At 51.3% G+C, this 27787-nt stretch overlaps 2 protein-coding genes and 1 non-coding gene across 19 annotated transcripts in view; 1 reads left to right on the top strand and 2 right to left on the bottom strand.

Moving 5' to 3' along the window:
- Dnm1 (dynamin 1) overlaps positions 1-14722 on the bottom strand; it is a 43807-nt gene extending 29085 nt beyond the window's left edge. For 5 of the 8 annotated variants that reach the window (XM_028757174.1, XM_028757171.1, XM_028757172.1 and 2 more), the window contains exons 1-6: positions 14450-14722; positions 3055-3128; positions 2639-2788; positions 2171-2374; positions 966-1064; positions 715-875 (exon numbers count right to left, since the gene is read on the bottom strand). In XM_028757174.1, coding sequence (XP_028613007.1) covers positions 715-875; positions 966-1064; positions 2171-2374; positions 2639-2788; positions 3055-3128; positions 14450-14610 — 849 coding nt within the window. In that variant the 5' untranslated portion in view covers positions 14611-14722. The remainder of the gene's footprint in view (positions 1-714; positions 876-965; positions 1065-2170; positions 2375-2638; positions 2789-3054; positions 3129-14449) is intronic. The other 3 variants (XM_028757173.1, XM_028757178.1, XM_028757177.1) reach the window with 1 other exon arrangement.
- Positions 14723-16495: 1773 nt separating this feature from the next.
- Positions 16496-16652, bottom strand: LOC114612230. Its single transcript, XR_003709963.1, has one exon. It is a non-coding gene; the product is annotated as a U1 spliceosomal RNA (small nuclear RNA).
- A 4668-nt stretch (positions 16653-21320) lies between these two features.
- The window catches only part of Ciz1 (CDKN1A interacting zinc finger protein 1), a 15867-nt gene continuing 9400 nt past the window's right edge, over positions 21321-27787 (top strand). For 4 of the 10 annotated variants that reach the window (XM_028756944.1, XM_028756943.1, XM_028756941.1 and 1 more), the window contains exons 1-4: positions 21599-22216; positions 22445-22560; positions 24176-24247; positions 25676-25905. In XM_028756944.1, the coding sequence (XP_028612777.1) occupies positions 21987-22216; positions 22445-22560; positions 24176-24247; positions 25676-25905 (648 nt within the window). In that variant the 5' untranslated portion in view covers positions 21599-21986. Of the gene's footprint in view, positions 21428-21558; positions 21567-21594; positions 22217-22444; positions 22561-24175; positions 24248-25675; positions 25906-27787 lie in introns of those variants that run through there. The other 6 variants (XR_003709932.1, XM_028756936.1, XM_028756945.1 and 3 more) reach the window with 4 other exon arrangements.

Here is a 27787-nt window from a genome sequence, read left to right as displayed (position 1 = left end):
CTGTCCTCTTTTTCAGATAGTAGTGTCACAGAGGGTGAGTAATGAAGTTGGGATTGGAATCCAGATCTATGGTAGTCTTGACTGCCCCTACACAGTCAAGGGGGAACATCCCAGGGAAGCTTCTGGAATGTTTGCGATTTCTGGATCAGCCTCTCTGGATCCTGACAAAAGGACCAGGATGTCCAGCTGAACACATTCCAGTCATCTCTAGTGAGTGCCAGCATTCACATAAATCCTGGCCTTCTACACACGCTGCGCTCCTGGGGCTCCCCTCCACATCCCAGACAGAAGAGGTCAGCAAACGCTTGTCACTACCTCCCTGTGGAACTGGGGTAAGTGGCTTCCTTTCTCTGTATCTGAGTGGTTCTGCACTGGATGCTAATCTATCTCAGTCACCCTTAAGATGTACTGAGAAAACCGAGCTGGAGAGCTCTGCAGTTAAGAGCATCGACTGCTCTTGTAGAGGACCCAGGTTTGATTCCCAGCAACCACATGACACCTCACAACCATCTGTAACTCCAGTCCCAGGAGGAGTTAATACCTCCTCGGGCACCAGACACAGACAACACAGCCATGCATGTAAAATAAAATAAAATAAAATAAAATAAAATAAAATAAAATAAAATAAAATAAAACTTCAAAAAACAAAACACAAACAAACAAAAAAAGATGTACTTAAATTACTCCAGGCCCTGGCCTGGCCTGGCCCCCTACCTGGTTGAGGACCTTCTGCAGGTAGGGCGTGCCCATGCGGTCAGCCAGGTGGCGGTAGGATGGGTGGGAGAGGAAGAACTTGCGCTCGGCAGCCAAGGCGGCCGTGATGTCCTTTTTCCCGTCTATGTCCTTCTGGCTCCGGTTCACCACGCCAATGTAGCCTGTGGAACAGGGTCAGGGTCAAGGGTCAGCCAGCCTTCCAGGAAGGGAGATGCGGGGGTGCAGGGCAGTTCCGGAAGGTGGACGCCCACCTCTGCGCAGAGGAAGCAGCTTGTTCTCCAGCACATCCCGAGCATCTGTGCCCTCGTCCATCAGGTCCAACTTGGTGATGACCCCAATGGTGCGCTGGCCTGGGAAGTGACCACAGGAGGATTGTCACAGTGGCCCCAGCCCCCACTCAGGGGACTTCATGCATTCTCAAGCCTTCCATGCTGCTCCCCTCCTCCCCTGTACACTCGCCCACTTAGCTGCCCCTGCTTCATGATCCGAAGTGGCTACAGTGGTTTTTGTTGTTGTTGTTACCATTTCCTTCAGAGAGGACATGGCTACAGAGCTCAGGCTGGCTTTAAACCTGATTCACATAGGGGGCTGGGGAGATGGCTCAGTGGTTAGAGTACTGGCTGCTCTTCCAGAAGACCCCAGTTCAGTTTCCAGCACCCACATGGCAGCTCACAGTTGTCTGTAACAGTTTCAGGGGATCTGGTGCAATCTTCTGTCCTGTGCAATCAAGTGATGCACAAACATCGTGCCGACAAAACATCCATGCTAAGAAAGTACTTTTTTGTTGTTGTTTTTCAAGACAGGGTTTCTCTGTGTAGCTCTGGCTGTCCTGGAACTCACTCTGTAGACCAGGCTGGCCTGGAACTCAGAAATCCGCCTGCCTCTGCCTCCCAAGTGCTGGGATTAAAGGGTGCGCCATCACCACCTAGCCAAAATGATGTTTTAACTACACCATGCCAGGTAAGAACCCTAGCACTAAGCTGCATCTCCAACCAGGATAAACTGTTTCTTTGGGGTTGGGTCTTTAAGTATCACATTTGTTTATTTACTTATTCATGTATGTGAGTACATCCATTCCCCCACAAACATGTTCAGTCAGAAGACAACTTGCAGCGTGCACGTCTCCCCATCTTCCACATGGATTCCAGGGATCAAAACCAGGTCATCATTGGCAACAGGGACCTTTTCCCACTGAGCCACCTTGAGGGCCCCCTTTTTAGCTTTTAGAGACGGGATCTCATGTAACCCAGGTTGTCCTCAAACTTGTCGCATAGCTAGCTAGTGTTGGCGTGAATCCTGGACTTTCTATATTAGGATGAGGTTTCACTAGACCCAGCTGAAATGAGTCTAAAGATTAAACCCAATCCCACCATTACTTAGCCTCTTTAGTGATACCCCTAGTCTAAAGCTAGACCCCTGCAGTGCCTTGTGCGTCAGCTACCTGTCAAGGACCTACCCTGGGGGTCTACCTCCTTGGCGATCTTGAGGGCATCAGAGTTGGCCAGGTCCGAGTTGGCAGGGGACACAGCCAGGATAAGGCAGTTCTCCTTAGTGACGAACTGCATAAGCATGTCCCGGATCTGGAACTCGATGTCAGGAGGCTGGTCCCCAACTGGGACTTTGGTCATTCCTGGCAGGTCCACTAGAGTCAGGTTCAGCACTGGACAGAGAGGCAAAGAGGGCCAGTCACAGTGTGGGCGTGGTTAGGTGGGCCGAGTTAAAGAATAGGGTCCAGCTTAAAGAGCATCTACCGGTGAGCGTGGCCAGAAGTGGGAGGGATTAGGCAGGTAGGGCTTGAGTTAGGGGACGTAGAGGACCACAATGCTCAACAAGTGTATGAAATGTGTGGGGCCAGAAAAATTGGCCCAGGGGGCGAGGCTAAACAAAGAAGCAGGAAAAAGGAGGCGGGGCCAGGTCGCCTCACCATGGGGTGAGTAGACCCGCAGGTTTATGGGCACTGGCGAAATGCCCTTGTTGGTGCCGGTGACTCGGTCGGTCTCAGCCTCGATCTCCAGGCGCACCTCCTCGAAGTCGGTGAATTTCTTCCCCTTGCAGTGCAGGAACTCAGCATATTCTGCTCCAGAAGCCAGCAGGAGAAGGGAATGAGGCATCAGACCTGGGAAGCCCGCCTGAGTGGCATCCTTCTCCCGTAATCCACCCTTTATCTCCAAACACAGCGAGCCTTAGCTTACAGTTTTATACCCACTATTTAGATTTAGATCAAGGCCCAAGGAGGGGAGGATGGTCTTGCCTAAAGTCACTCTGAAAGCAACTTCAGTAGCTAGGCTGGACTTCACCTTGGGGAGGGACCACGTCTGGCTGCTGATGGAGGACACGAACCTGTGGTAGAATTAACCAGCTGCAGGACCAGAGGACGCCGGGTGACGATGCCAGATCCTCGGGGCAAGAAGTCCCTGCAACGAGTTTGGGGATCAGAAGAGGGTCAGGATCTGAAGGCAGCTGCCTTCCCACCCAGGGAGGACCTGTCTCAAAGACCAGGTCCCACAGCATCTTACTGAGAACATTAAGTCACTAGGGGGAGGGACTCCCCTGAGTCCCATCAGGTTGCCAAGAGGCTAGACAAGCAGCTTCCCAGATAGCCCTCAAATATATATCATGTAGTTCTGAGCCAAGAAAAGGCCCTGCCCCATCCCAGCCACTGTTATTCTGCCCAGGAGAGAATATAGCACAGGATAGCCCAAGAAACTGATGGCCAGTTAGATCTCAGCAAAACCAGAGCAGAACTGCCCTCCTCCCTGTCCCTCTGAGCAGGCAATGGTTCCGTTCCTCTTCCCCAGACCCCATCTGGGCTAGAGTTGAAGAGAGACAGATGCAGCCCGGAGGAGGCAAAGAACAGAACTCAGCCTTCTTTGGTACCAACCGCATGCCAGCTGCCTTGTGGGCAGCAGCTCACGGGCTCCAGAAACTAGCCTGGGAGGAGGGCACAGTTACAGTCCCCACTTTATAGATGGACAAACAGTCTCAGGGATCTTCCAATGGCTTGACATAGCCTGGGCTCAGTTCTGTAAAAGCCCCTGACCTCTGGGTCCCCAGGATGCAGCCCCTCCAGAGGCTTGCCCTGAGACCTGACAGGCCATACCCAACATTTGCTCCTGCTGATGTCAACTTTTGGATGAGCCTCTGTCAGCTATTCTCAATCCCCCACCCACGACATCCACGGGCTGGCTGGAGGGTGGAGGCCTCTCCAGGAATCAGGCTGGCAGAATTAGCAGTCACAGGATCCCTCAGAACCCAGGAAATGGGGAAGCAGACCAGAGCCTGAGGGACCATACTGATCTAGACAGCCATCCCCTGGAAGAGATCCAGGGAGACTCAGACTCAGCCCAGAGCCAATGGGGGCTCACAACACTTCCTGGCTCGGGGGCAAAGGGTCCAAGGAGAACAGACAGGCCCTCAGGTTCAAGGCCCCCGTCTTGGGGCCCTTTCCTGTGCCACCTCTAGAAAAGCAGACTCCCTAGGGGTCCGCGGGCCGCTGACTCGGGGAAGGCGAGAGAAACTTGGCATGCATTAGTCCTTTATGGGTACCAGGCAAACGCATTTCCTTCTGGCCATACTAATGATCTGCAAGAGGACGGGGCTGGTACTTTCCACCTACTACTGAATACTGTGCCAGCCCAGGGCTCAGTATTCATGAGGGAATCAATCATTCTAAGGGAATCCCCAAGTCATCAAATAAGGCTCTCACAGAGATTCTCACTTTATAGATGAAGCAACTGAGGCCCAGAGAGGGGAAGTAACTCACTCAAGGCAACACAGCAGAGCCGTGAGCTTTTTCTTATTAGTTTGGATTTTGTTGTTTCATGTGTTTTTTTGTGCTGGCCTTCAAACCCAGACTCTCCTACATACTAGTCAAGTATTCTGCCATTGAACTGTATACTCCGGCCCCAGGTCTGACATTCAAACCCAAGTGTCTGTTGGACTCCAGAGGCTAGAAATGTCCTCCGTCCCATGGTGCCACCCCCTACATCCAAGGAGCCAGATTTAGCTTTTTATATAATTGAATTGACTCTGGTCTGTGCCAGGCCCTGTGCTGGGCCGTGAGGATGAGTCACCAGCTCCCCACCCAAGGCGCTCAGTGTGCGGTGGAGGCGGAAAGCAAACAGTGTAGCCTGTGGTAGGACAGAGCTGGCCAGGCAGGCCAGGAGGGAGGGAGTCCCAGCCTAGGGGACTTCCTGCCTCATCATCCCGCCTTTCCTCGGTGACTCCTTGTGGGAGGGTCACCCCTCTGTTTGAGGGGTCTCCAGGATTGTGGAGGTAGCACATTTGTTTCTTCAGTGGCTTTGGTGGGTGTATGGGCCTCAGGTTTACCCTCTTCCTCACCAGCTGCTTACCAAGCAAAGCCATGGCAACAGTGGTTGCTGTGGAAACTGCAGGAGGGGCTGGGAAGGATGGGGCTCCCCATAGAGAGCCCTCCTCCAGGCAAAGATGTGGACCTTCTCTGAAGTTACTCCTTGAGAGGCCTCCCTGGGAACAGATGTGCCCACCCAGCCCTGTATGCCTGAGGGTAAAGGGTTCTGGAGAGCCTCGGAGAGTGTACGGATTCCAATCCCTCCCTGAGACGGTTGATGGCAGCTTATGGTCTGGCCCAAGTCACTGCCACCTCAGAGCTGGAGCCCATCAGCAGCACTGGCCAAGACCAAGCTCCCAAAGGCCCAGGGTGATGTCAGGAGCCCAGGCTCTCTATGAGTGGTCCACTCAGCCTGAGTCAGAATCCTTGAGGCTGCTTGTTACAAGTGCTGGTTCCTCAGTGTGCTAGATTCAAGTCTCCAAGGATAGACTGCACTAATCAACAAGATCCTGTATGACTGTCATGTTTTCTTTCACCACAGCCTGCTTGCCTTAGAGGTTAAGAGGCAGTGCCAGGTATAGACTGTGTGTTCAAATCCCACCTCTGCCCTTCCCTTGCCTGGTGCCCTTCAACTCATTCCTTTACTCTGAGTGTGTGTTTAGCTATGGCAGGATGTCACGTGGTGGTTAAAGGGTTTGTGGGGCCTCTCAGCAGAAAGACTGAGCCCATGCCCAGGACATGAAGGCCACACAGGCTACCAAAAAGGGTTCCTCATTTTAAGCCTAGGAAGACCCCAAACTTCAGCAAGAAATCTGAAACCCCACAGAAACCTTTGCCTCACCTCCTCTGGGTACTGAATCCTGACTGAAGAAGCACCATGAAAGGCAAGATGAAAGCAAGGAAAACAGTGTTATAGAGGGCACCCCACTCCCCCATCACTGTCCTGAAGGTAAGACTGAAGCCCAGAGAGGGCAAGGACAGGTGAGGACACACAGCAACTGTGAGTGGCTGAACAAGAACAGGACCCAGGAAGCCTCACAGGTCGACAGACAGGACCAGTAGCCCCTGCCATGTGCAGACAACCTGACACATAGTAGGTCCGGAGACACTAGAAGGAATTGCTTTGTGACTTTTCTGATACCCGGACACTGTGGCTGTCTGTGAAGGGCCAGCATCTTTGACTCGACCCCCGGTCAGAGCCACCATCACACCTCCTGTTTAGGTCTAGGGGACAGCAGAACAGGTGTCTAGGGAAAGTGTGCAGGCTTGTTAGCACCACAGGCTAGTGCTGAGCCCAGCATGGGAGGGCGGCTGGTGGCCTGCCAGCTCTCCCACTCATTTTGAGCAGATGGTCCTTTTGCAGGGAGGCCTTGCCTTGCCATCTGCAGAGACACCTTCAAACCTGAGGCACAGAAGGGACCAAACAGACGCATCTCAGGACCTCCAGCACCACCTACTTCCTCACGAAATCAGCACTGTCATCCCCTACCCACAGAGGCAAGAAGCACCACAGCCATGTGCCGAAGTGACTCCCCTACTCCTCCTCCTACACCCGAGGCTAGGGGGCCAGGGGGTCCTGATCTCCTGACCCTGCTTGGGAACAAATGATGACAAGAAATAAGTTTGTCTATTTGGACAGGGACCATTCTCCTGTCTTCTGTTTCCTGGTGCTATCGGAGCTCCCACTCTGGGGCTGCAGATGAGTGCCTGTTTCTACACCAGCACAGTGGAGGGCTCTGGGGCTTACTGGGGTTAAGGGCTGGACAAGCCACAGCCGTTATAGCACGTGGAGCATCCGCCGGGGAGGGAGGGAGGGAGGAGGTGGGTTTCCAGCCTGGCCAGGAGAGGAAGGGTGGTTTGGAAGAGCAAGAGGTATTTCAAGGACAAATGGAGCTCCTGAAAGTGCCAGGCAGAGCTGGTTGACTTCTGAGGTGGCCTCTGAAGCATTGATCTGGAGTGACAGACTTTGTCAGCCAAGAAACACAGAGGGAGTAGGTGAGGCTGCCTCGGGCAACAAGTCCTTCTCTGTTTGCTGGGCCCCAGGAGACCCAGGAGGCCTGAGGCAGCCCATGTGCTGCAGCTAGTCAGTATCAACCCGACGTTCAACCTTTCAGACAGTCTAGTCTTGGCCTCCCTTCATGTGCTAACGCAGACACTGGGGGGGACCTGCCTCCATATGCCAGCACCCAGGCTGAGGGGGCAGGAGGCAGGCACTCAGACACCCTGCTGAGTGTGTTGAGGTTGGGTGAGGACTTCTCCCAGTGCCCACTTACAGCTCACTGGACGGTAGGGGACACTGAGTCACAAGAAGAAAATTGTTGTACAGGGTCATGGTGCAAGTTGGTGATGGATGAGACCCCCCACCTTCCTATCAGCCTTCCCTTTCTCTTTGTCTTTCCTTCTATGCTTCCCCTTCCCTCCCTCCCTCCCTCCCTCCCTCCCTCCCTCCCTCCTTCCCTCCCTCAATTCTTCCCTTTTTTCCTTCTCTGAGATGATTACACTAGGAAGTTATGTACAACTTTCAAAACAGAAATAGTTTCCCCCACCTAATTAAAAAATTAAGGCCGGGCGGTGGTGGCGCACGCCTTTAATCCCAGCACTTGGGAGGCAGAGGCAGGCGGATTTCTGAGTTCGAGGCCAGCCTGGTCTACAGAGTGAGTTCCAGGACAGCCAGGGCTATACAGAGAAACCCTGTCTCGAAAATCCAAAAAAAAAAAAAAATTTGAAAAAAATTAAGATTTTTAGCCTGGTAGTGGTGGCACACACCTTTAATCCCAGCACTTGAGAAGGCAGAAGCAGGTAGATCACTGGGTATTTAAGGCCAGCCTGGACTACCAAGTGAGTTCCAAGACAGCAAGAAAATTTCTGTCTCAAAAAAAAAAAAATCAAGAGATACATAAACTGTTTTATAAAGTAAACCCCAAGTGTTGTCCTAGCCCGGAGACAGCCATTGTATACTTCACTAGCGTTAGTGGCTGCTGACTGTTGGCCAGGCTCTGCTGGAGCCCTGAAATCTGCAGCATTCTGAGATTTCTCTTCAGGGTGATGGAAATGTCTAAAATTAGTTTTTGATGATGGGTGCAGAACTCTGTAAAGGCGTTGGGCACTTAAGACGATGATACATAACCACACAGCAAGAAGACTATCATCTCGGCCCGGTGTGGTGGTGCACGCCTTTCATCCCAGCACTCAGGAGGCAAAGGCAGGTGGATCTCTGTGAGTTCAAGGCCAGCTTGGTCAGAGTGAGTCCGAAACCCTGTCTTGATCCCAATGCTCTCCCACTGCCTCTCCCCCCACCCCAACAAAGAAAGAAAGAAATGTATTATCTGGACTGACTGTTCTTATGGGTGGCTACGGGCAGTATGATCAGTTTCCCCATCTCCCAGGGGGAAAATTGAGGCTCGGAGGGCAGAAGTCACATGACCCTCAGCTAGCCTCCCACTCGGTCTCCTACAAGCCATCAGATCAAGGGCATCTCCCAAGACACCTGATACAGATGCCTCGGGATTGGTATTTTCCTGTCATGACAGCTTGAGAAATCTCCAGTGTCACTCCCAGGAATGTGCGCCTGCTCAGAGTCTCAGTTTGCCCATCAGTGAAACGGGACTCAGCACAGCAGCTCTGTTCTGGGGCCCTTGAGATGATGCCCTGAGAGCCAGACTGTGGAAGACCTAACCCAGGCTGCCCACTGGGGGCGCTCAAATGCCGGTGTTGGTATGGCTTGGTGCTCTGCGGGAGTGCTGGGGTCTCAGGCAGGTGAGGACACACTCACCTACTGAGATCTGGTTATAGCCTCCTTGCCCCTCTAAGAGCAGGAGCAGAGCCCAGGAGATAGGAGCATAGAGAGGCGCTACACCGATGCTAGAACGGCTGTCTTCAGCCTCCTCTCTCCTATGCTCTAAGGAGAAACAGCCCCACCCTGCACATGGAACAGGGCATCGCAGAGGAGGTGCTGGCAGATGAGACCTGGAAGTCACAGCCAGTGAAAAACGAGAGCAGAGCAGACAAACTGTGTCAGAGAGACCCCAACCCACTTCCTCCACAAGCTGACAGCTAGTCAGGCTGCCAGCATGTGCTGGCTGAAGGTGATCAGGCCAACAGGGCTCAACTGGAGATCTGGGGCTCGGTTTTGAGGGAACAAGGAAGGTTTAAGACAGAGGAGACTTGAAGGAGGGAAGGGCTACAGAGTTCCCTGCTGGTGGGCAAGACTAGACCAGGAGTCAGGTGGCTGCCGCGGTAGCCGGCTTTGTAGGGCTTAGGGACCAAACGCTGGCTATGCTGGCTGAGGAGGCTGTTCCTGGGGTCTCTTTCCAGGGCACTGGGTATCTACCACTTAGGAATCTGCCGTAAGCACTGTTCAAGACTAATAGGCCATTTTTGTGTTGCCTGTAGAAATTCCAAGCCTCTAGAGAGCTCTTCTCCTAAGCTTGGTCAGATTTGTATCTCTGAAGGAATAAGGGTCACAGAGACACACAGAGTGAAGACAGACCCAGGACTGTACAAATGGGCAAGTGTGGAGTGTGAACCGCTGGGTGGGACTGTTTGGCCTAGAAGCAGGAGACCTGGTGGTTCTCCTGTCTTTGATTCAGTTGGTGTGTGACTTCAGGCAGGACCACTATCTTCTCTGAGCTATCCTGAAAGCCTGAAATGATAGTTTACTTTCCCTGCCACTGGTTATCGAGTCCTCAAAGACAATAATCAGTGCTATCCTTAGGCATGGGAAACAGGGTCCCCCGTCCCAATCTTGAACGTCATTATGCCTGTGGATAAATGTCTCTAGGGCCCAGGGGAAAATGGCCCCCACTTTAGGGACTGCAAGAGAGGTCCTTTCTGGAGCCATAGATAATATGACAATTAGGGCGTTTACCTGTGACCGTGGGAGAGCTCTATGGTGCAAGATGGAATGAGTGGGGACAGAGTGGCCTGAGAGAGGGGCCATCTGTCCCCACTCGAGGTGGGTTTGCCAAGGGCAGACTGTACTGCCTTCAGCAGCTCCTCGCCCTGATTTACAACAGCAATCCTTAGACATGTGGTACATGGGCCTCTGGCTTGTTCCCACCCACTCGTGACAACGCTGTGCCCACATCTGGCTTCCTGCACCGATGTCCTTCATGGAGGAGCCAGGGTTCCTACCCTCTGACCCTAACCAAGCCCAGGAAACTCTACCCTCCTGGCGCCGGGATCAAATGCTGTCTGCTGGGGTCACCTTTCATCCTTAGCTCCCTGGGCCACCAGGATGGCGGGTGGGGATGGAGGGAGATGTCCTCTGGCTGAGGCCAGCCCCAAAGGAGAACTCCAGGCTCTGGCAGAGGCAGCAAATGAGGACCATGGGGGTGAGGTTGGTGACTGCTCCTCAGACGGTCCTCCCCACACCTACACGGCTCCTTCTTCCTCCAGCTTCTCTCTCCTACCTAGTCTTAATCTAGGCCAGCCTTAACGTCACTTCCTCAGGGCAAGCCCAGGACATATCCCTTCTCTCTGCCCATCCCAGGCTAGAGACCCCTTGTCTCCAATGTCTGCTATAGCCCCTCACTCTCTTCAGTCTCCAACTCTGAGAAACGGGCTCACTAGTGATCAGAACGAGTGTGGACTTAACAACGAGAGTGGGCACTTTTCCCACAGGAAAGTCAGGCCCAATGCAGAGAGGGGCGATGGAAGCCAAGCCTGTCGAATGGGGAGCAGCCGTCGACCTCTCCCTGGCTGGCTACTGGACTCTGAGCAGGAGCTTGCTTACCGCCGAGCCCCACCTGGATGGAGAAGACACATCCTTGCTACATCTGTGTTTTCTCAACCCTCAACAAAGTCTCCTGGGGGATATGCCATTACTGTACCCATTTTACATATGTGAAAACAGTAGATACTCAGGGATAGAGTTCACAACACGGGGTTGTTGTGGTTGCCTTGTTCCCATCGTTTCTCCCCTACCCCCTGGCTTGAGGCAAAAGGTAAGTGCTTACCTGCCCTGCTACCCTGGAGGGATGCTGGGAAAGAGGGTATGTGGGTGGAGCAGAGAGATAGCACTGAGGGCAGCAGACATCTGTTCAGGAAATGCTAGCGTCTTGGGGTCCACAGACGCTCCTCCAGCTGCACTACGCTGTATGATCTCATCCGTTCTCACGGGACTAAATCCCATGTCTACACCAACAGCTTCCAAATTTACATCTCCCTTAGCCGTTCCCCCCACCCCCCCTTCACCAGGAGCCGTCTAGGGCATCTTTGGATCAATATGCTCAAGACTGAATCCCCACTGTCTTTAACCTATGCACACGACCCCACTGGCCCCTAAGGTCCGTTCCCCAGCGTCTCCTGATCACATGATGCCATCACCCCGACCCTGGAGTCACCCTTGATTCCTGCTCAGTCCCTCCCACTCCCTCTCCTGTCTATCAGCCAGTGGGACTTGGCTCCAGACAGATCTAAGCCCACAATCTCCGACATCCCTGGAGGAGCATCCTTAGACATGGTTCTTGCTTCCTTCCTGTCTCGAATTTGTCAGAAGCATCTCAAGTCATTCTACCACTCCAAGGATCATGAAAACAAACCCAATCACCTCACCATGGCCTGAGGGCTCACAGACAGAGGCCCTGTCTATGCCTGTCCCCTTGTTTCTCCCTAAACACCGGTCATAGTGGTGTCTGTTTGTGTCTCAAACTGATTTTTTTTCCTGCCCTAGGCCCTTGGCACTTGCTGATCCTTAGCCTGCAATTATTTTCTCCCAGCTTCTCGCATAGCTTGGCACTGCTTGGTTCTCCTAGGTGCTAAGGCCTTCTGAGCCCTCCATGTGGAAAACAGCCCAGCTCCTTCTAGCAGACAGACCACGGCTTCTAGTGTGACCACTGTGGACACTCCAAGAATGACTGTTAAATGACTGGATGAACTGGCCTCAGTTTCCCCCATCGTAAAAGGAAGGGAAAGGAACAACAAAGACTCAGATAAGACCTAGCAGGGTCCCCGGACAGCTGCTGGGTCACCTCCATTGCGGAGCTGACACCAGGTCCTCCTGGATGCACAGGAGCCTGCCTGGCCTGGATTAGCTTGTTTTCTCCAGGGAGTTTCCCACTTCCTCTCCATGGGGGTTTGGTGCGCTGGAAGCCTCAGGAGAAAGTGTTGTTACCATGTTCCTGAGTCTGGGGACCCAGAGCTAGGCAGAGAAGTCGGGAATCCGTGAGGGCATGGGTGGGGCTGGCTGGGACCTGCCCCTGCCCCTAGCCTCAATGTTACTGCTCCTTTTGTGGCTTCTACACCAGCTTTTAAGGCTGCTTCCCACTCGATCCTCCCATTTGGGAGTAGTCCTCTTCATCGGTCCCAGACCTGCACCTGGGCACTCTTTCACATCCTCCTGGTTGGATCTGTGGCCTCTCAACAGGTCAGCAGTGTGGCTATCTGTCTGCTGTGGTCTGGGTTAGATGCTGTACTGGGCAAGAGCCTTGTGGACAGGTTCCCAGCCTCATAGACTCTCAAAGTGTCTCAACAACGCTCTTCCACAGGCTTAGTGAATGGCTTTTGTACCGGTTTAGGAGGTCCACGTAAGTTTCTGGGGTTCCCCATCCTACAGATGGGGACTCAAATGTCTACAGTCCAATCAGTCCCCGTGATCATTGCGGGATCAGGATGGAGTCTGATAGGTATCACCTTTTGGGAATATGTGACCTTGAGAAAAGCATTTGTTTAGTTGCCCATCTATAGGGAGAATACCACTGTGTCTGATTCACAGGGGCTACAGCAAGGCAGGGAGGACCTCCGGTCTGCACCCCCTGACTACGGCATACAGTCTGGCTTAGAACGGTCCAGCAAGTGCTCAGAGGATGGGAGGTGGGAATGTGGTTTATACACTGTAAGTGCTGGGCATGCTTCCACGTCCCTGTCTTCAGAGCACCTTATATTCCTCCACCCCCAACAGCCTCAACTGCTAAAGTCCCAGGAAGGGGCTCATCTATATGGTTTCTTGCTTGTATCTGTGGCTCTTGGGTCACATGATCCAGAGACAGATGCTCCTCTCTGCTGACAAGACAGACAGAGCTACTTCCACGGTGGCATGTCTATATCTCAGGACTACATAGTTCTGCTCAGATCCTCTTCCTCCCCACCCCACCCCCAACCCCTGGGTGGGTTTGCAGTGGATTCCCAGGACATGTAAGTGACAGCATCAACCTCCAGTCTGTGCATACTACACCAAGGTTTGGTAAAGGCAAGTGACTTGCCCAAGGTTTTCCAGCAGAATCTGGCTTGGACCCAGCTGTCACCCCACAGAATCCTTGTTCTTCTGGAAGGAGGGGCCGCTGCTTCCCTCTTCCTCATGCCTGTCATCTCCTCAGCCATGAAGGTCATTGTAAGAAAGCAAGACTTTCTAGAAAGAGGAGAGCTTTCAGCTAGCAGGTGAGGGGTCAAGGTTAAGGCTCCTGCCTCCTCTCTGGGCCTGGCAGCCTCCTCCCCACCTGAGGTCACAGAATGATCTGCTCTTTCTAAGAACCAGAAATGCCACCTCTGTCTTCCCTTGCTCCCAGGTAGCCAGGAGGGTGAGGCAGGGGTCACGACCCTGCCTGCCCCCTAAGTCCAAGACCCTTTGTCTCTAAGGCTCCCCTCCACTCTGCCACCTGGCCTTCCCAGAGCCTTGTGGGATCAGAGGCCAGAGGAGGATTAGGTTCTGCAATGGCTCACCACCCTCCTCCCCGCCATCCTGCCTCCTGGACTTAGTCATCTCTGCCCTCTGCTGCCTTTTCTCTCCATCACAACTCTTCTGCCAGGCCAGGGGAGGAGGACGCTGACAAGCGGCCCCTTCCCAAGGGGGCGGCGAAGCCAGGGGCGGGATGCTCCGTAGAGGCTCACAGGCCGCTTCTCCCCCACCCCCTCCTTTCCTCGCACCGCAGCCCGCGCCTCCCCCTCCGCCGCTCTGCGCACGGATGGCGGCGGGAGCCGCAGAGGTGTGTGTGTGTGTGCGCGCGTGTGCGTGTGTATGTGTATGTGCGTGTGTGCGCGCGTGTGCGTGTGCGGGGGGGGGGGCTCGGTCCCCGATGCCTATGGGGCTGTGTCCTTTTCTAGGGACTGGGGGAGGGGGCTGTCCCCTGTCACGACCAGGAATTCCCACGGGGGTAGAGCCGGTTCCAAAGAACCCAGGAAGGGGACACTGCCCTCCGGGTGCTGTCAGCTCCCAGCGAGGCGCTGAGTAATGCGGGCCCCTCTGTGCGGGTATTGGCGATCAAGGACAGCCCTCTGTCGGGGTCGCCCTGCAGACGATGGGGTGAAGGGGGGGCGTGAGTGGGGGACTCCACTGATATCCGCGGGTTGGCAGGGGCGCTGCGGACCCCAGGGCTCAAGTGGGGGGGCGGGGGCACTCGATCCACCAGAGCAGCGCCCAGACCGTCCGAGCCCGGGGTGGGGACCCGGGGCATCAGGGCACCGGGGCGCGGGTGTCCGCGCCGCTCCTACCTGCCCACGAAATTCTCCAGCACCGAGCTCTTGCCGGCGCTCTGGCCGCCAACCACGGCGATCTGCGGCAGGTCGAGGTCCGCGTTCTGGCCGATGGCGGAGAAGGCGTCCTGTAACCGGTTAACTAGCGGGATGAGGTCTTCCATGCCGCGGTTTCCCATGGTTGCGGCGGGCCCGGCGGGCTGCGATCCCGGCCGCCGCTCCTGCTCCGACTCTTGGCCCCCGGCTTCGCGGCTGCAGCCGAATATCCCGACTGCGTGCGCCGCGGGTCCCCCGCCCCTCGGGGATCCGAGCGGAGCGCCTCTGCAGGCCGCCGCTAGATGGCGTGTGGAGATACGCGGACTGGTAACTGCGCAGACGCAGCGCGGGGCGCTATGGGTGTTGTAGTTTTTTCCTTCTGCGGCTTTAGGAGAGACTTCCCTGTGTTTTTGTGGTACGGATGCTGCACGGAAGATAATATTTTCGGTGATGGCTAGGGGTGCTAACTCTAGAAATTTGTCTAGTATATGGTGATCATGATTACTTCATTTTAGCAGTTATTTCCAGTGGAGAAACTGAGGCCTTAGAGGGAAGATGTGGCACCCCCATGCTGCAGTCAGCTGACCAAACTCAGCCCTAGTCCACTTAGCCTTGGATGCTTTCTAGTCTAGGTTCTGACACTAATCAAAAATCTAAAGCATATTCCTTCCTATCCTGGAACCTCAGTGTTTCTGGTTCTAGCAGGAAGAAAGAAAAACCATTAATTCAGCTAATTGCCAGGAACCCATGATAGACTAGGCCCCGTCCTACACTTACAGACACAACGCTATGCAGGACAGTTAGGGACTTCGTACTCAGAGATCTTTCAGGTGGCGGGTAAGACAGGACATGGAAAATCGTTTGTACTAGAAAAAACGGAGGAAACCCACAGGGGCTGGAAAGTCACATTAGGTGGAAGGAGTCAAAGGTTTTCCAAAGAAGTGACCTTTGAAAGGGAAAGTAAACGATAAGAAGGGGCCTGCCACTCAGATAGGGGGAAAACACCCTGGTGGAGTGGACAGGAAGTGCAAAGGCCCTGATACCTAGGAAGTCCTGCCTAGGAGAGGCAAAAGTTCTTGTCTTAAACTCAAGGGCTCCAAGAGGATGAGAGCCAAGCTCAGAGAGTAGCAAATAATGCAATTCAAACCAAGGGCTCTTGCAGCCATATTTGTCTTTTGTCCTTTTCACACAGACAGATCGTTGGGTACCAGGCTCATCTACCCACTTTTACATCAAGAAGGACCTTGTTAGGACTCCTGACAAGGAAGCCAAGAAGGTGAGGGTCGTCAGGTCATTTCTGTGTTCTGAGACTAGGGAAGTACCCTAGGCATTAGAGACTATTCATTTTTTTCACCCTCTTAATGTGTTGTTCCTGAACAGGCAGGAACCTGCTAGACCCCAGAGGCAAGGCAGTGAGAAGGATCGTTACCTACGAACGGCTCAAAGTCAAGTGGGAAAGGGAGGGGCCATATGCAACTAAGCTAATAAATGTGACTGTGTCCCGTGGTGATGAGTGGGGAACAGGGCTGGGGCAGGGCCTGTGTTGTTAACATATACCGGATGGTAGTCCTGAGCAGAGACGAGAAGTGGGTGAGCCATGAGCCCAGTGAGAAGGGATTTCCAGTTAGAGGAGGACCACCTGGACCTTACCAGGTGAGGAATGACTGCTGTGTCATTTCTGGGTCTTAGCTATCTAATCTGTAGAGTGGGCACAATGACAAGATAGAATGTCTGTGTAGGACCCAGCCCAGAGCTGATGCACACTGACTCTCATTAACAACCATACCAACCGCAACAGAAGCCCAGCCAGCTGAAACACCAGCCCCAACACCTCTCATGCAGAGAGAGCAGCTGTTCTTAGCTAACCTGTTATGATGCTGAGGACCAGAGAGGACAGTGATGTGTGTGAAGATGAACAGCACCATCAATTTAGGCTGGGCATACAGTTTGAAAATGTCTGTCTGGACCATTGCAACTGGGCTTTTGTTATTTTTTCTTATTCTTTTCTTTTCTTTCCTCTTTTCTTTCCAGGGGAAAGTGTGGCTGTGGTCCTCCACTGCTACAACTCGTGCAGTTGAGTTTCCCCACATTTGAGGATGGGCTCATGGGCTCAGCACACAATGGATGAACTTCACCAGGGAAAACCACTTTCTTGATCATGACATCTCTCCTGCCAGCTAAGTATTATGATTTTTTCCCCTTAAACATGATAGCTGACCTCCTCATAGTAAAACTTACTATTAAAACACACTTTCCAGAAGTATTTGAAAGCCTCTGGACTATCTTCCCATCTTTGGATCAACATTACAGCCAAGAGTTTATTCTGTGGCCTACCTTTTATCTTTACAAAACTGTATTGTGCTAACTGCCCTGCCATACTTGATCCTGGAGCCACTGGGGCCTGGTGGGGAGTTGGTCAGAAACGCAGAACTCCAGGCCTCACTCAGGACATCATGTGTCACAACGTGGATGTAACAGAGCCCAATATCTAGGATATTGCTGGGCACACTGAAGTTGGGGAGTGGAAGAGGGTGGTGCTGTGGACAAAAGAAATTGTGTACAGGTGTGAATTCATAAACAGACACACCTGACATACCCTTTGACCCATATTCTCAACATGGCTTCTAGAGAGAAGTCTCCAAGCTCAGAGAAGCTGAGCTTTCTGAGGGCCAATCCATCCATCAAATGAGAGCTCCCAAAGTGCTTTGACCCTCTGCTTTGAAGTCAGGGAAGGGAGAATGCTATGCTGAGCTTCAGAAGTTTGACTACCACAGAGCCCAGTTATTAATAGGAACATCTCCCAAGCTGTTCCTCCAAGCCAATGGAGTGCTGGGTGATTCCTCTGGCTTCACCTCAGAACTTTTAGTAGCTTGCTGTGACAGGTGAGGAGAATGAGGCACAGGCTGGCTACTGAGGAATGTGTCTGAGGTCACAAAGCCAAAGAAGTGACAGAGTCAAGCTGCCAGTGGAGGTTTGTGTGACCAACAACATTGTTTGCAATGTGAATCTATGTATTCTCTCTCTCTCTCTCTCTCTCTCTCTCTCTCTCTCTGTGTGTGTGTGTGTGTGTGTGTGTGTGTGTGTGCACATGTACGTGGATGTGTGGGCAGAAGCTAGAGGAGAAAGTCGAATGGTGTCCTCAGCTGCCATTCACCTTGCTTTTTGAGATGGGACCTAGAATCCTCTACAAAGACCAAGCTAGCTTTAAATTTACAGCAATTCTTGGGCTTTGGCCTCCTGAGTGCTAGGATAACAGGCTTTAGGCTCTGTGCCTGGCTGGACCTCACTAACCTGAGAAGCTCAGAGAGGTCTGGAGAGATGGCTCAGTAGTTACAAGCATTTGTTTTTGCTAGAGGAGCCAAATTCGAGAATCACGACTGTGCACAAGTCAGATCCAGGCATTCAGCACCCTCTGTGGACTCCAGGCTTGTATGTGGTGCACAGACATACATGTGTGCAAAATATATAAAAAAACTTTTAAACAGTAAAGATGACAACTCTTCTCCAACTAAAACACATTTCATGCAACACCAGTCAAACTTCTGGTTGGATTTTAGAGGCAGGAGGAAATTTAACAAAATTCTGTATTCAGTCTGAAAAAAAATGGCAGAATCTGGAATTGGCAAGTTTTCTTTCCTTTCTGATTTGGGGTACACTGGACATAACTAGAAGGAGCAGGTGGGACCCCGGAGCAAAGTAGGTGCTAGCATAGATCTTCCAAGTATAGGAATTTATTCTTTGATAAATGCTTTTCACAGTTGAGGAAAAGGGCTAGAGAGAACCTCACTGAGTCAAAGCGCTTGCTTCAGAGCCTGATGACCTGATTTGGACCTCCCAGAACCCAGTAAAGGTGGAAGGAAAGAACAGACCCCATGGCTCTGACCTCTGACCTCCACACCCACACTATGGCACACATATGCCCCATAATACACACAAAACACACCAGTAATAAAAATAAAAATGAAGAGGCAAGAAAGATTTCAATGTTTTTTTTTCAGCCTCCATGAAGGTCTTTTTTTTTTTTTTCCAAAAAAAAAAAACTTTTGGGGGCAAGAGGAATTCTGCCTGCAAGAAATTGATCAAACACAAAAGACAATTAGCTCCAAACAAACAGTAGTCTGACAGCCTTCCTACCCACGACCTCAGCTATCTTCTTCTTCTTCTTCTTTTTTCGAGATAGGGTTTCTCTGTGTAGCTCTGGCTGTCCTGGAACTCACTCTGTAGACTAGGCTAGCCTCGAACTCTCGAACTCAGAAATCCGCCTGCCTCTGCATCCCAAGTGCTGGGATTAAAGATGTGCGCCACCACCGCCTGGCTAGACCTCAGCTATCTTCAAGGCCCAAGATCACACACATTAAAAAAAAAAAGAAAGAAAGAAAAGAAAAGAAAGTCTCTCTTCCCATGACTAAGTCTTCCAAAGCAATCATTGCAAATTAGACAGAAAAATAAAAGTAAAACTCTCCTCTTGAGACTACTACACAGTGATTCCCGGCCCCCGATAAAACCCAAATTATATATAATATATATGGAGTTTGGGAACCTGCTGGGTTCACACCATGTTATGTTGTCAATGTTTAATATCCTTTGAAAATCTAATTTCTGCTGGCTATGCGCTTTCTATAGGCACATACCATGGCTTATTTAGTTTTTCCCTCTGGAGTTGACTGCCTTCCAGGCTGCTATTATAAATAACGTTTCCAGGAACAAACTTTTCCCTGGCTTTTAAATTCTCCTTTCTCACCGTTCTCCTGGACTACAGTCCTGCAAGGGGGTTAGTGGGTCAAAGGGCAAAGGGCGTTCTAGAACCTTGATAAGAGCCTGGCAGCTGCAGGCCTTGAAAGATGCGCATGCGCAGTAAGCTCCCGATGGCTTCCCATCTTCGCCAGCACCAGCATTATTTTTAGTGTTTTCACTTTAGCAACTAGCTAAGCTCGCTGTGTACCGGCGTCAGTGCTAAGCATTATGTAATACCATCTTCACACACACACCCGGGAGGGGGCACTTATTTTGCAGATCAAGAGAACTCCTCCAGTCCCTAATGGTCGCAAAGCCAAAAGGCTAAGGTGATCCTGACTCCACCTTCGCTACCTGCACGTGTGTTCCCACCAGGGCGCAACTTTATTTATTTATTTATTTATTTATTTATTTATCTATCTGTTTATTTGCCGCTGTGTCTCACTAGTCCAGTCTGACATTGAATTTGAATTCGAGATCATACTGCCTCTGTTCCTCAAGCATTAAGGTTATAGGCTGGGGCCACTATGTCCAGCCAAGCTACAGTGCGGTTTGTTTGTGGGTTTTTTAAATTTTAAAATAACAACAATAACATTATTATTATTACCCAAGATCTTGCTGGCTAGCGATCCCCCTGTTTCTGCCTCCCATATGCTGGGTTTACGGAAGTTTTCCGACCTGTGAATTTACTCCCGTTACTAGCTCCCTTGGATAGCCCTATCCTTCAAGGAAGATTAAGCCCCACCATCCAAGCTCTCTAAACTCGCAGACCTCAGCCGCCGCCATTCCAGCGCGCTCGCTCCGGCCAGGTTGAGCCACTTTAGCGCTATTAACGCCAACAACTGTGAAACAGGTCCCAGAGGAGTGAGAAACCTCCGCACCTGAGCCCATTACACCGGGGCGAGTCCCGAGCCTCGGGTTAGCGCAGTCACCTGACTGCAGCAAAAGTGATTTGTCCTCTGCGGACCCTAGCGCCACCGTGCGGCCAGTTCTCACAGCCTAAGTTGGATGCGAAGTGTCGGGATGAACAAGACAGCGGGGTTGAAGGGTGTCCGCAGTGGCAGGACCATTTTAGGTGCAGGATAAGAGCCCTTAAAGTAACTGGGCCAGCCGTGGTGGCAGAGTCCAACGGATTTCTGTGAATTCGAGGCCAGTCTGGTCTATAGTGAGTATATGGCTACATATGGAAATATTTGGCTACATATGGACATGCTATATATGGAAATATGTAGCCATTACTACACAACACAATGAAACGGAAAAGAAAATTAGGGGCTGGAGAGCTTGCTAAGTGGTTAACTTTTGTTCCTCTTCCAGAGGACCCAGGTTCGATTCCCAGAACCCCAAGGTGAATTACAACCATCCACAAACTTCTTCCTAGGGGATCAGATGCCCTCTTTAGACCTCTGAGGGCACTAGGCACATACAAAGTACACATACATACATGGAGGCAAAACGTTCATACACATGACACATGAAATAAAAGTAGATCTTTAAAAAATGGGGGGGGGGGCAGAGAGATAGTTCAGAAAGAGCACTTGTTCTAGCAGAGAAGGTGGGTTCGATTCCTAGCACTCACAAGACATTTCACAAATGTTCATTACTCCAGTTCCAGGATGTACATGATATACATGATATACAGATACACATACGAACAAAACACTCATACACATAAAACAAATCTTTTTTTAAAATGTAAAAAAACAAAGACTATTTTTTAAACAACACATACGCGCGTGCGCGCGCGCTCCCTTCACGCCCGCTTGCCCCGGTCCCAGCCCTACGCGGGCTCGTGATCGGGGGACAGTTGGTGACCTTGAGGAGGTCAGTTAGGATCTGACCGACTGTCCTTCTGTCCCCCTGCCGGATAAACAGACGAGACGACCGTGGGAACTTAGAATCGCCCATTCCCGATGCTGAGGCCTGGGGACCGGAGCCTGTGCTGCCCGGCGCTTCCTAGCACCTGGGAGCCACCGCGGTTCTAGCAACTGCAGAATGGTCGTGGTCCCCGCGGCGTGACCTGGACGCAAGGCTTGTTCACCGGGCCGCGGCGTCCTCGCTGAGGCCTCCGGACCTCCAGAGGGCGCTCTGCGCAGGAGTGGCCAGCCCCTGGGCCTCGGAGTGTCCCGGCCACAGTCGTGTCCCGAGCAGCCCGGGAGCTAGCGAGCCCGCCCTACGAGTCCGCTCGTGGCTTTCACGTTTTCGGCTTTCGTGGATTGCCGGGAGGTGAGGGGGAGCCAGCGTGGTGCCCGCCCCGGAAGTGTCAGTGGAAAAGGGCTGGGCACCCCGGGGAGGGTGGACCCCGGGGATAGCGGCTATTTGCAGAGAGGCTATGGGCTTTGTGGACAGGCGAGGCCACAGATCAGTTAAGTGGCGTTGGATATATCTGCCGGGGTAGGGAGTGGAGAGATGAAGGGCAACGGAGGGGCGTGGGGATGTACTGTGATCGATGGAAGCTTTTCTCGTCCAGCGTTCACGGATTTAAGTGACACAATTTAGGGAGAGGACGGTGGAATCCAAAACAAGGAGGTGTGCTCGGGAAGGGGCTGGCACCGGGAAGCGAAGAGTAGAGTGACTGACAGGCAGAAGGTGGGAGTGGAAAAGTGTGATCTGGTTAGAAGGTTGGACCGCCAAAGTTGAAGAGATGGGAGGGAAGATAAAGAACTGAAGGCCGGAGCGTGTTTGTGTGTATCCTGTTCCTGGCAGCTGACCGGAAGAACTGGAAGGCCCCGGGGACAAATTCGGCGTGCTCTAGGCGGGGCTGGCGTGAAGCTCAGCAGGCATTATGCTGGGGTGGGAGTTTTGGGAGGGGAGAGGAGCTGGATTGTCTCAGAGTTGTGATCTGACCCTACCCACCATACGTCCTTCAGCCACCATGTTCAACCAGCAGCTCCAGCAGCTCCAGCAGCTCCAGCAGCTCCAGCAGCAGCAGCAGCTCCAGCAGCAGCAGCAGCAGCTCCAGCAGCTGCTGCAACAGTCCCCACCACAGGCCTCCTTGTCTATGCCTGTCAACCGGTGAGTTTCCACTTCTGGGAGCGGAGTCTGAGGTCTGACGTTCAGACTGGCATTTTGGAGCCGCGGCTCCCCCCGCCCCTCACCCCCCACCCCACAGGGGCATCCTTGTTTGAGTACTAAACATCATCAGTTTCTACCTTGGAGGGATCCTCCGTCTGCCATTGAGAGGGAGAGAATGGAGGTAAGGGACCTCCGGAACCCCTCTGACACCCTCCTCCCTTCACACAGGGGCCTCCCCCAGCAGTCAGCCCCACAACAGCTTCTGAATCTCCAGGGCCTCCACTCGACCTCCCTGCTCAGTGGCCCCATGCTGCAAAGAGCTCTGCTTCTACAGCAGTTGCAAGGTATGGCAGTTCCCCTCGGTTTCTTCCTACCCACTCATTCTTACCAATCAATGCTCACAGTGGCCCTGACAGCATCCTTATAGATGAAGATACTAGGACTCCCAAGAGATGAAGCCCACAAGCTACTGGGCTAAGTAAAGTGTTACCAGGCTATAGTGCTGGCCAGTCCTGACTCTACTGATAACCCTAAGGGGGGGGCACACCCACAACCCCCTCTACAAATGAAGACAGCAACCTGAGGCCCAGAAGAGTACCCTGTGCCCACAATCACAACACAAGAGGAAGATGCTTCAACAGCCATCACTTGGCAGCCCTACTAGGACCACAGTGTGGACAGCCTTACGGGCTGATTTTCAAAAGATACATGGATAATTCCAGTGAGAAAGATCCGACATCAGGTCACAATATGTACATATACACGCCACCTTTTCTTTTTCCATTTTAAAGGTTATGCTTGTCATAGTAAAAATAGTGTATTAAGGTAGAAAAACACCAACAGCAACAATAAAAACCAAAGAGGGCTAGAGAAATGGGTCAGAAGTCAGGAGTGCCTGCTGCTCTTCCAGAGGATGTGAGTTAGGGTCCATCACTCACATGGAGACTCACAATGCATGTAACTCCAGCTCCAGGGCATCTGTCGCCCTTTATGGCCTCCAAGGGCAGCCTCTAATACAGCACAGAAATTAAAATTTAAGATAAATCCTGGTGGAGCAGTGGTGGCACTCGCCTTTAATCCCAGCACTTGGGAGGCAGAGGCAGGCAGATTTCTGAATTCGAGGCCAGCTTGATCTACAGAGTGAGTTCCAGGACAGCCAGGGCTACACAGAGAAACCCTGTCTCGGAAAAAAAAAAAAAAAAAAAAAAAGATATCAAACCCAAGTGGTAGGAAAACATTCTCTCATTTCCTGGAGGAAGTCACCATCCTTTCATTATATTTATTTCAATTTTTTTATTCTAGGAAGAAGCTTGGGAAGTTGGTATGTGATTATATGGTTAATACCAAAAAAAAAAAAGAGTCCATGTCTTGTTTTTATTTTATTTTCTATTTTGCAGTGCTAGAATTTTTTTTTTTATTTTTTTTATTGAGACAGTATCTCACTCTAGCCCTGGCTGGTTTAGAATTCACTTTGTAGACCAACCTGGCCTTCAACTCACAGAGCTCTGTCTGCCTCTGCCTCCCTAGTGATGAGATTAAAAGTATGTGTTGCTATATTTGGTCTTGCTTTGAGACAAGGTCTCACTCTGTAGCCCAGGCTATCTTGGAACTTAGTATGTAAGCCAGGGTGGTCTTGAACTCAAAACGGTCTTCCTACCTTATCCTCCAAGGGCTGGGATTATAGGGATGAGCTGCCACACCCAGCCAGTGTTCTGACTCAATCCGGGTTATTTGTGATAGCTTTTAGTTTTCACTAGAGGGGTAGGTGCCCTTATGGAAATCTCAGTTATCCATGTATTTCTCCCAACCCCTTTCTCCTTTCTCTTCTCTATCCTAAACACCACTGGGATGAACATGACATCTGAGACTCTTCTCACATTAGATCCCCAACACAGAATGACTGAGTCGGGGATGGATGTTTGATGGCTTTTGATAAGTTTGCCAAATTACTTTCCTAAGGACTGGACCAGTTTGCAATGCCACCAGCCACGTATGACAGTGCCAGCCTCACCATGCCTACGGCAGCATTGGGTACTCTATGCTTTTTTATATATACCCTGTGAATGTGTGTGTACAGCTCACTTACTAAGTTGGTTTGCAAAGGCTAACGCTGCGTTGTGAGTGTCTCATTTCCACGTGCTAGTGCGGCTAAAACACATACCAAGTATTCGCATGTCATTTTGTGACTTGTCCATGTCCTTTGTCTTTTTCTGCTTGGGGGCTTCCCATCTTCTGCCTTATTGTTTATGGGAACTGGATGGCTCTCTGGGACTGTGTGTCTGTCTTTGTTGTACCTGTTTATCAGATATGCTAATTCTCATGACTTTGAATCCTCATTTGACAGATGAGGGGAGGTAGAACTGGTTTGCTCGAGGTGCCAAAGGTAGTCTGGACTTGAATTCAGCCCTCCGCACAACTGACCTTTACCTTTAAACCTGTTCTGCCCTCCCCTGCATTGCCCCTGAATCTGGGCATGAATGCCAGCTCTCTTTCATGCTTTGGGCCTTCCCTGGCCAAAAAGAGCTGAGTCAGAGGAGATGCAGCAAGAAATAAGATGGCTGGTTCTAGGATAGAGGTCTCTAGGGACACAGACATCAGGGAAGGCCTCCCAAATGGGACATAGGAAAGACTTAAATGGAGGCCCTTAAGGATGCTGAGAATTAGTGGAACACAACAGCTTCTGCAGAAGGTGCAGCATGTTCAAAGGCCCTGCAGCAGGGTGATTGGAGGACTGCCCAGTGACATGTTCTTAGAGCTCCGTGTGGGACACATGAGGTGGGCGGAGCCAGACCTTGCCCTGAAAGGAACAGGAAACTATAGAAGGCTTTGGGCAGGGATGAGGTCAGAATGCAGCTTTAAAGAGGTCCCATTTGCTGCAGTTCTTGGGAGGGATGATGTTTCCCAGAGAGGGAAAGCCTGCTTGGAAAGACACATGGATGCTAGAGTTGCTAGGACCTGGTGATATCTGGAGTGTGGAGGATGGGGTAAGGACAGAGCTAGCAGGTGACCCTCAGGGGGCTGGCCAAGCTACCTCTCTGTTTCGTGTCTATGTTAATAGCTGCATCTCCCTGCTACCTGGCAGGCTGGAAGGCTGATGCAGTGAAAGGGTGCCTTGCTCAGTGCCAGAGCCTTCCCTCTCAATGATAAAGAGAATCCCGTGGGGGACAAAGTACAGAACAGTACTTGCTGGTCCTCCCGTGGCCCTGTGCTGGGTCTCTCACATACCTGAGAGCCTTACAGCATGTCTGAGGGCTCACACACCCAGATGGAGCAGAAAACCTACCCTAAGTCCTTTCTCACTTGTGCCCACAGTGGGCCTTGGCTTGGCTTTATCTTCCCTCTGCTCCCCTGGGTAAGAGGGTCCCCTCAGAAATTATCCCTGGCTGGGGGACTGAACCTCTGATATAATCTTGACTATTCAACCATGGTGTGACCTCTCTTCTTACTTCCTCCCCACAGGCAACCTCCGTGCTTATAATGTGACAGCTCCAGGCCTAGCAACTCCCAGCCTCACACCACCCCAGATAGTCACCCCAAATCTGCATCAGTTCTTTCCCCAGGCCACTCGCCAGTCCCTGCTGGGGCCTCCTCCTGTTGGGGTCCCAATAAACCCTTCTCAGCTCAACCACTCAGGGAGGAACTCCTGGAAACAGGCCAGAACCTCCTCTTCGACCACCACCAATCGCAAGGTGAGTAGTGCTTTGAAGTGGCTGCAGTAGGAGAGGGTTAGAGGGGTACCCTGGTGTTAGCCCAGCTCCACAGAGGGGTACCCTAGTGTCAGCCCAGCTCCATGTGCTTGGGCTCGCCCTGGCCTTTGAAAGCCATGCTCTGCCATCATGTCTCAGTGTCTGTAAAATGAAGGTGCCTAACAGCTATCATCTCCTGTGTCTTTATGGTCTCGATGGGACTTTAGCCAAACCCGAATACCTTATCTATGTACTCTTTCTCTCTTAAACAGGTTTTTCATTACTTGATTATTATCATTTATTTTCACGTGTGCCGAGGTGGGCACGTGGAGGTCAGAGAACAACTGTGTGGATCTCTTTCCTCCTTTCACCACATGGGTCCTAGGAATAGAACTTGACGCCAGACGCCTTCACCTGCCAAGCCAGATCAGTGGCCCTTAGTGCTATTTCACTTTATATCAGCAGTGTCTAGTAGAAACAAAACAAGTCACATATCTGACTTAAACTTTTGGATAGCCACCTTAAAAAGATAAAAAGGTCAAGGTACTAGCATCCTTAATCCCAACACTTGAGAGGTTAAGGGGCAGAAGATCGTGGCACCTTTCAGAACATCCTGAGCTATGTATGTAGAAAGACCTTCAGGTTTTAAAAATAAAATTAAAAAGAACAGATAAAGTTAATCTTACTGCCAAGTATAGGCAAGTATACTTATAATCCCAGCACTCCGGTGATGGTACAGGAGGCTCAGAGATCTGTGGTCACCCTCAGTTACATAGTGAGTTCTAGGCCAGCCGTCCCAAGACTGTTGGAGCAAAAATGAATATAATATAATATAATGAAACATATTTTAATTAATCTAATATTTTAAAAAATACCATTTTGACCTGTATTAAAAATAATAATAAATGAGCTGGGCAGTGCACACCTTTAGTCCCAGCACTAGGAGGCAGAGGCAGGCGGATCTATGAGTTCAAGTCCAGCCTGGTCCATAGCGAGAGTTCCAGGACATTCAGGGCTACACAGAGAAACCCTGTCTCAAAAAAACAAAATTAAATTAAATAATTAAATAGCTAAGTGGCGGCGGCGGCGGCAGCGGTGGCAGTGGTGCACGCCTTTAATCCCAGCAACTTGGAAAGCAGAGGCAGGCAGAGCTCTGAGTTTGAGACCATCCTGGGCTACAGAGTGAGTTCCAGGAGCAGACAGTCAGAGCTACACAGAAAAACCCTGTCTTGAAAATACCAATCAATCAGTTAATGAATCAACCAATAAGATCTTGATACCCTCCTTTGCTTGATGATCGATATTTGTTAAGAATCAAGGTCTTATCTCCCAAACTTCAAATACCTCGAGGCCCCCTATGTTGCCCAGACTGGTCTTAAACTTCTCAGCTCAAGTGATCCTCCTGCCTCAGCCTCTCAGGTTCCTAAAAATACCCTTATATTTTATCATGCCCCATTTTGTCCTTAAAAAATTAAAAACCCCACTAAATCTAGTCAGTCACTTAATATCGCAATAATGCCTCAGCATCTAATGTGTCACCTAAAGCTTCCATCTTAATCACGACTGTGTTTCAAGTATTTACCTGAGGCTAATGGTCAACATGTGGGGCAGGCAGCTTTGAATGTTACTTTTAAAGCACAAGGCTGTGGCTCCATAGTAGATTACAGGTTTGAGGTACTGGAGGCTCTGGGTTCTGCAGAAAATAAGAAAGCATTGTATCACTGCCTACAAGTTTCAAAAATGTGTAATCCTCAACCCCAGAACAAAAGTGCCAGAGGGTTAGGGCATCACAGCTGTGTCTAAAGAGCCCAGCCGCACGCATGCAGTCAGCCTCTCTCTCTCTCTTTTTTTTCTCTCTCTCTCTCTCTCTCTCTCTCTCTCTCTC

The sequence above is a fragment of the Grammomys surdaster genome, unplaced genomic scaffold (genome assembly GCF_004785775.1).
Source record: "Grammomys surdaster isolate TR1022 unplaced genomic scaffold, NIH_TR_1.0 126133, whole genome shotgun sequence".
Taxonomy (NCBI): domain Eukaryota; kingdom Metazoa; phylum Chordata; class Mammalia; order Rodentia; family Muridae; genus Grammomys; species Grammomys surdaster.
The sequence above is the reverse complement of the archived record's forward strand: the minus strand, read 5'-3'. Positions and strand labels throughout refer to the sequence as shown.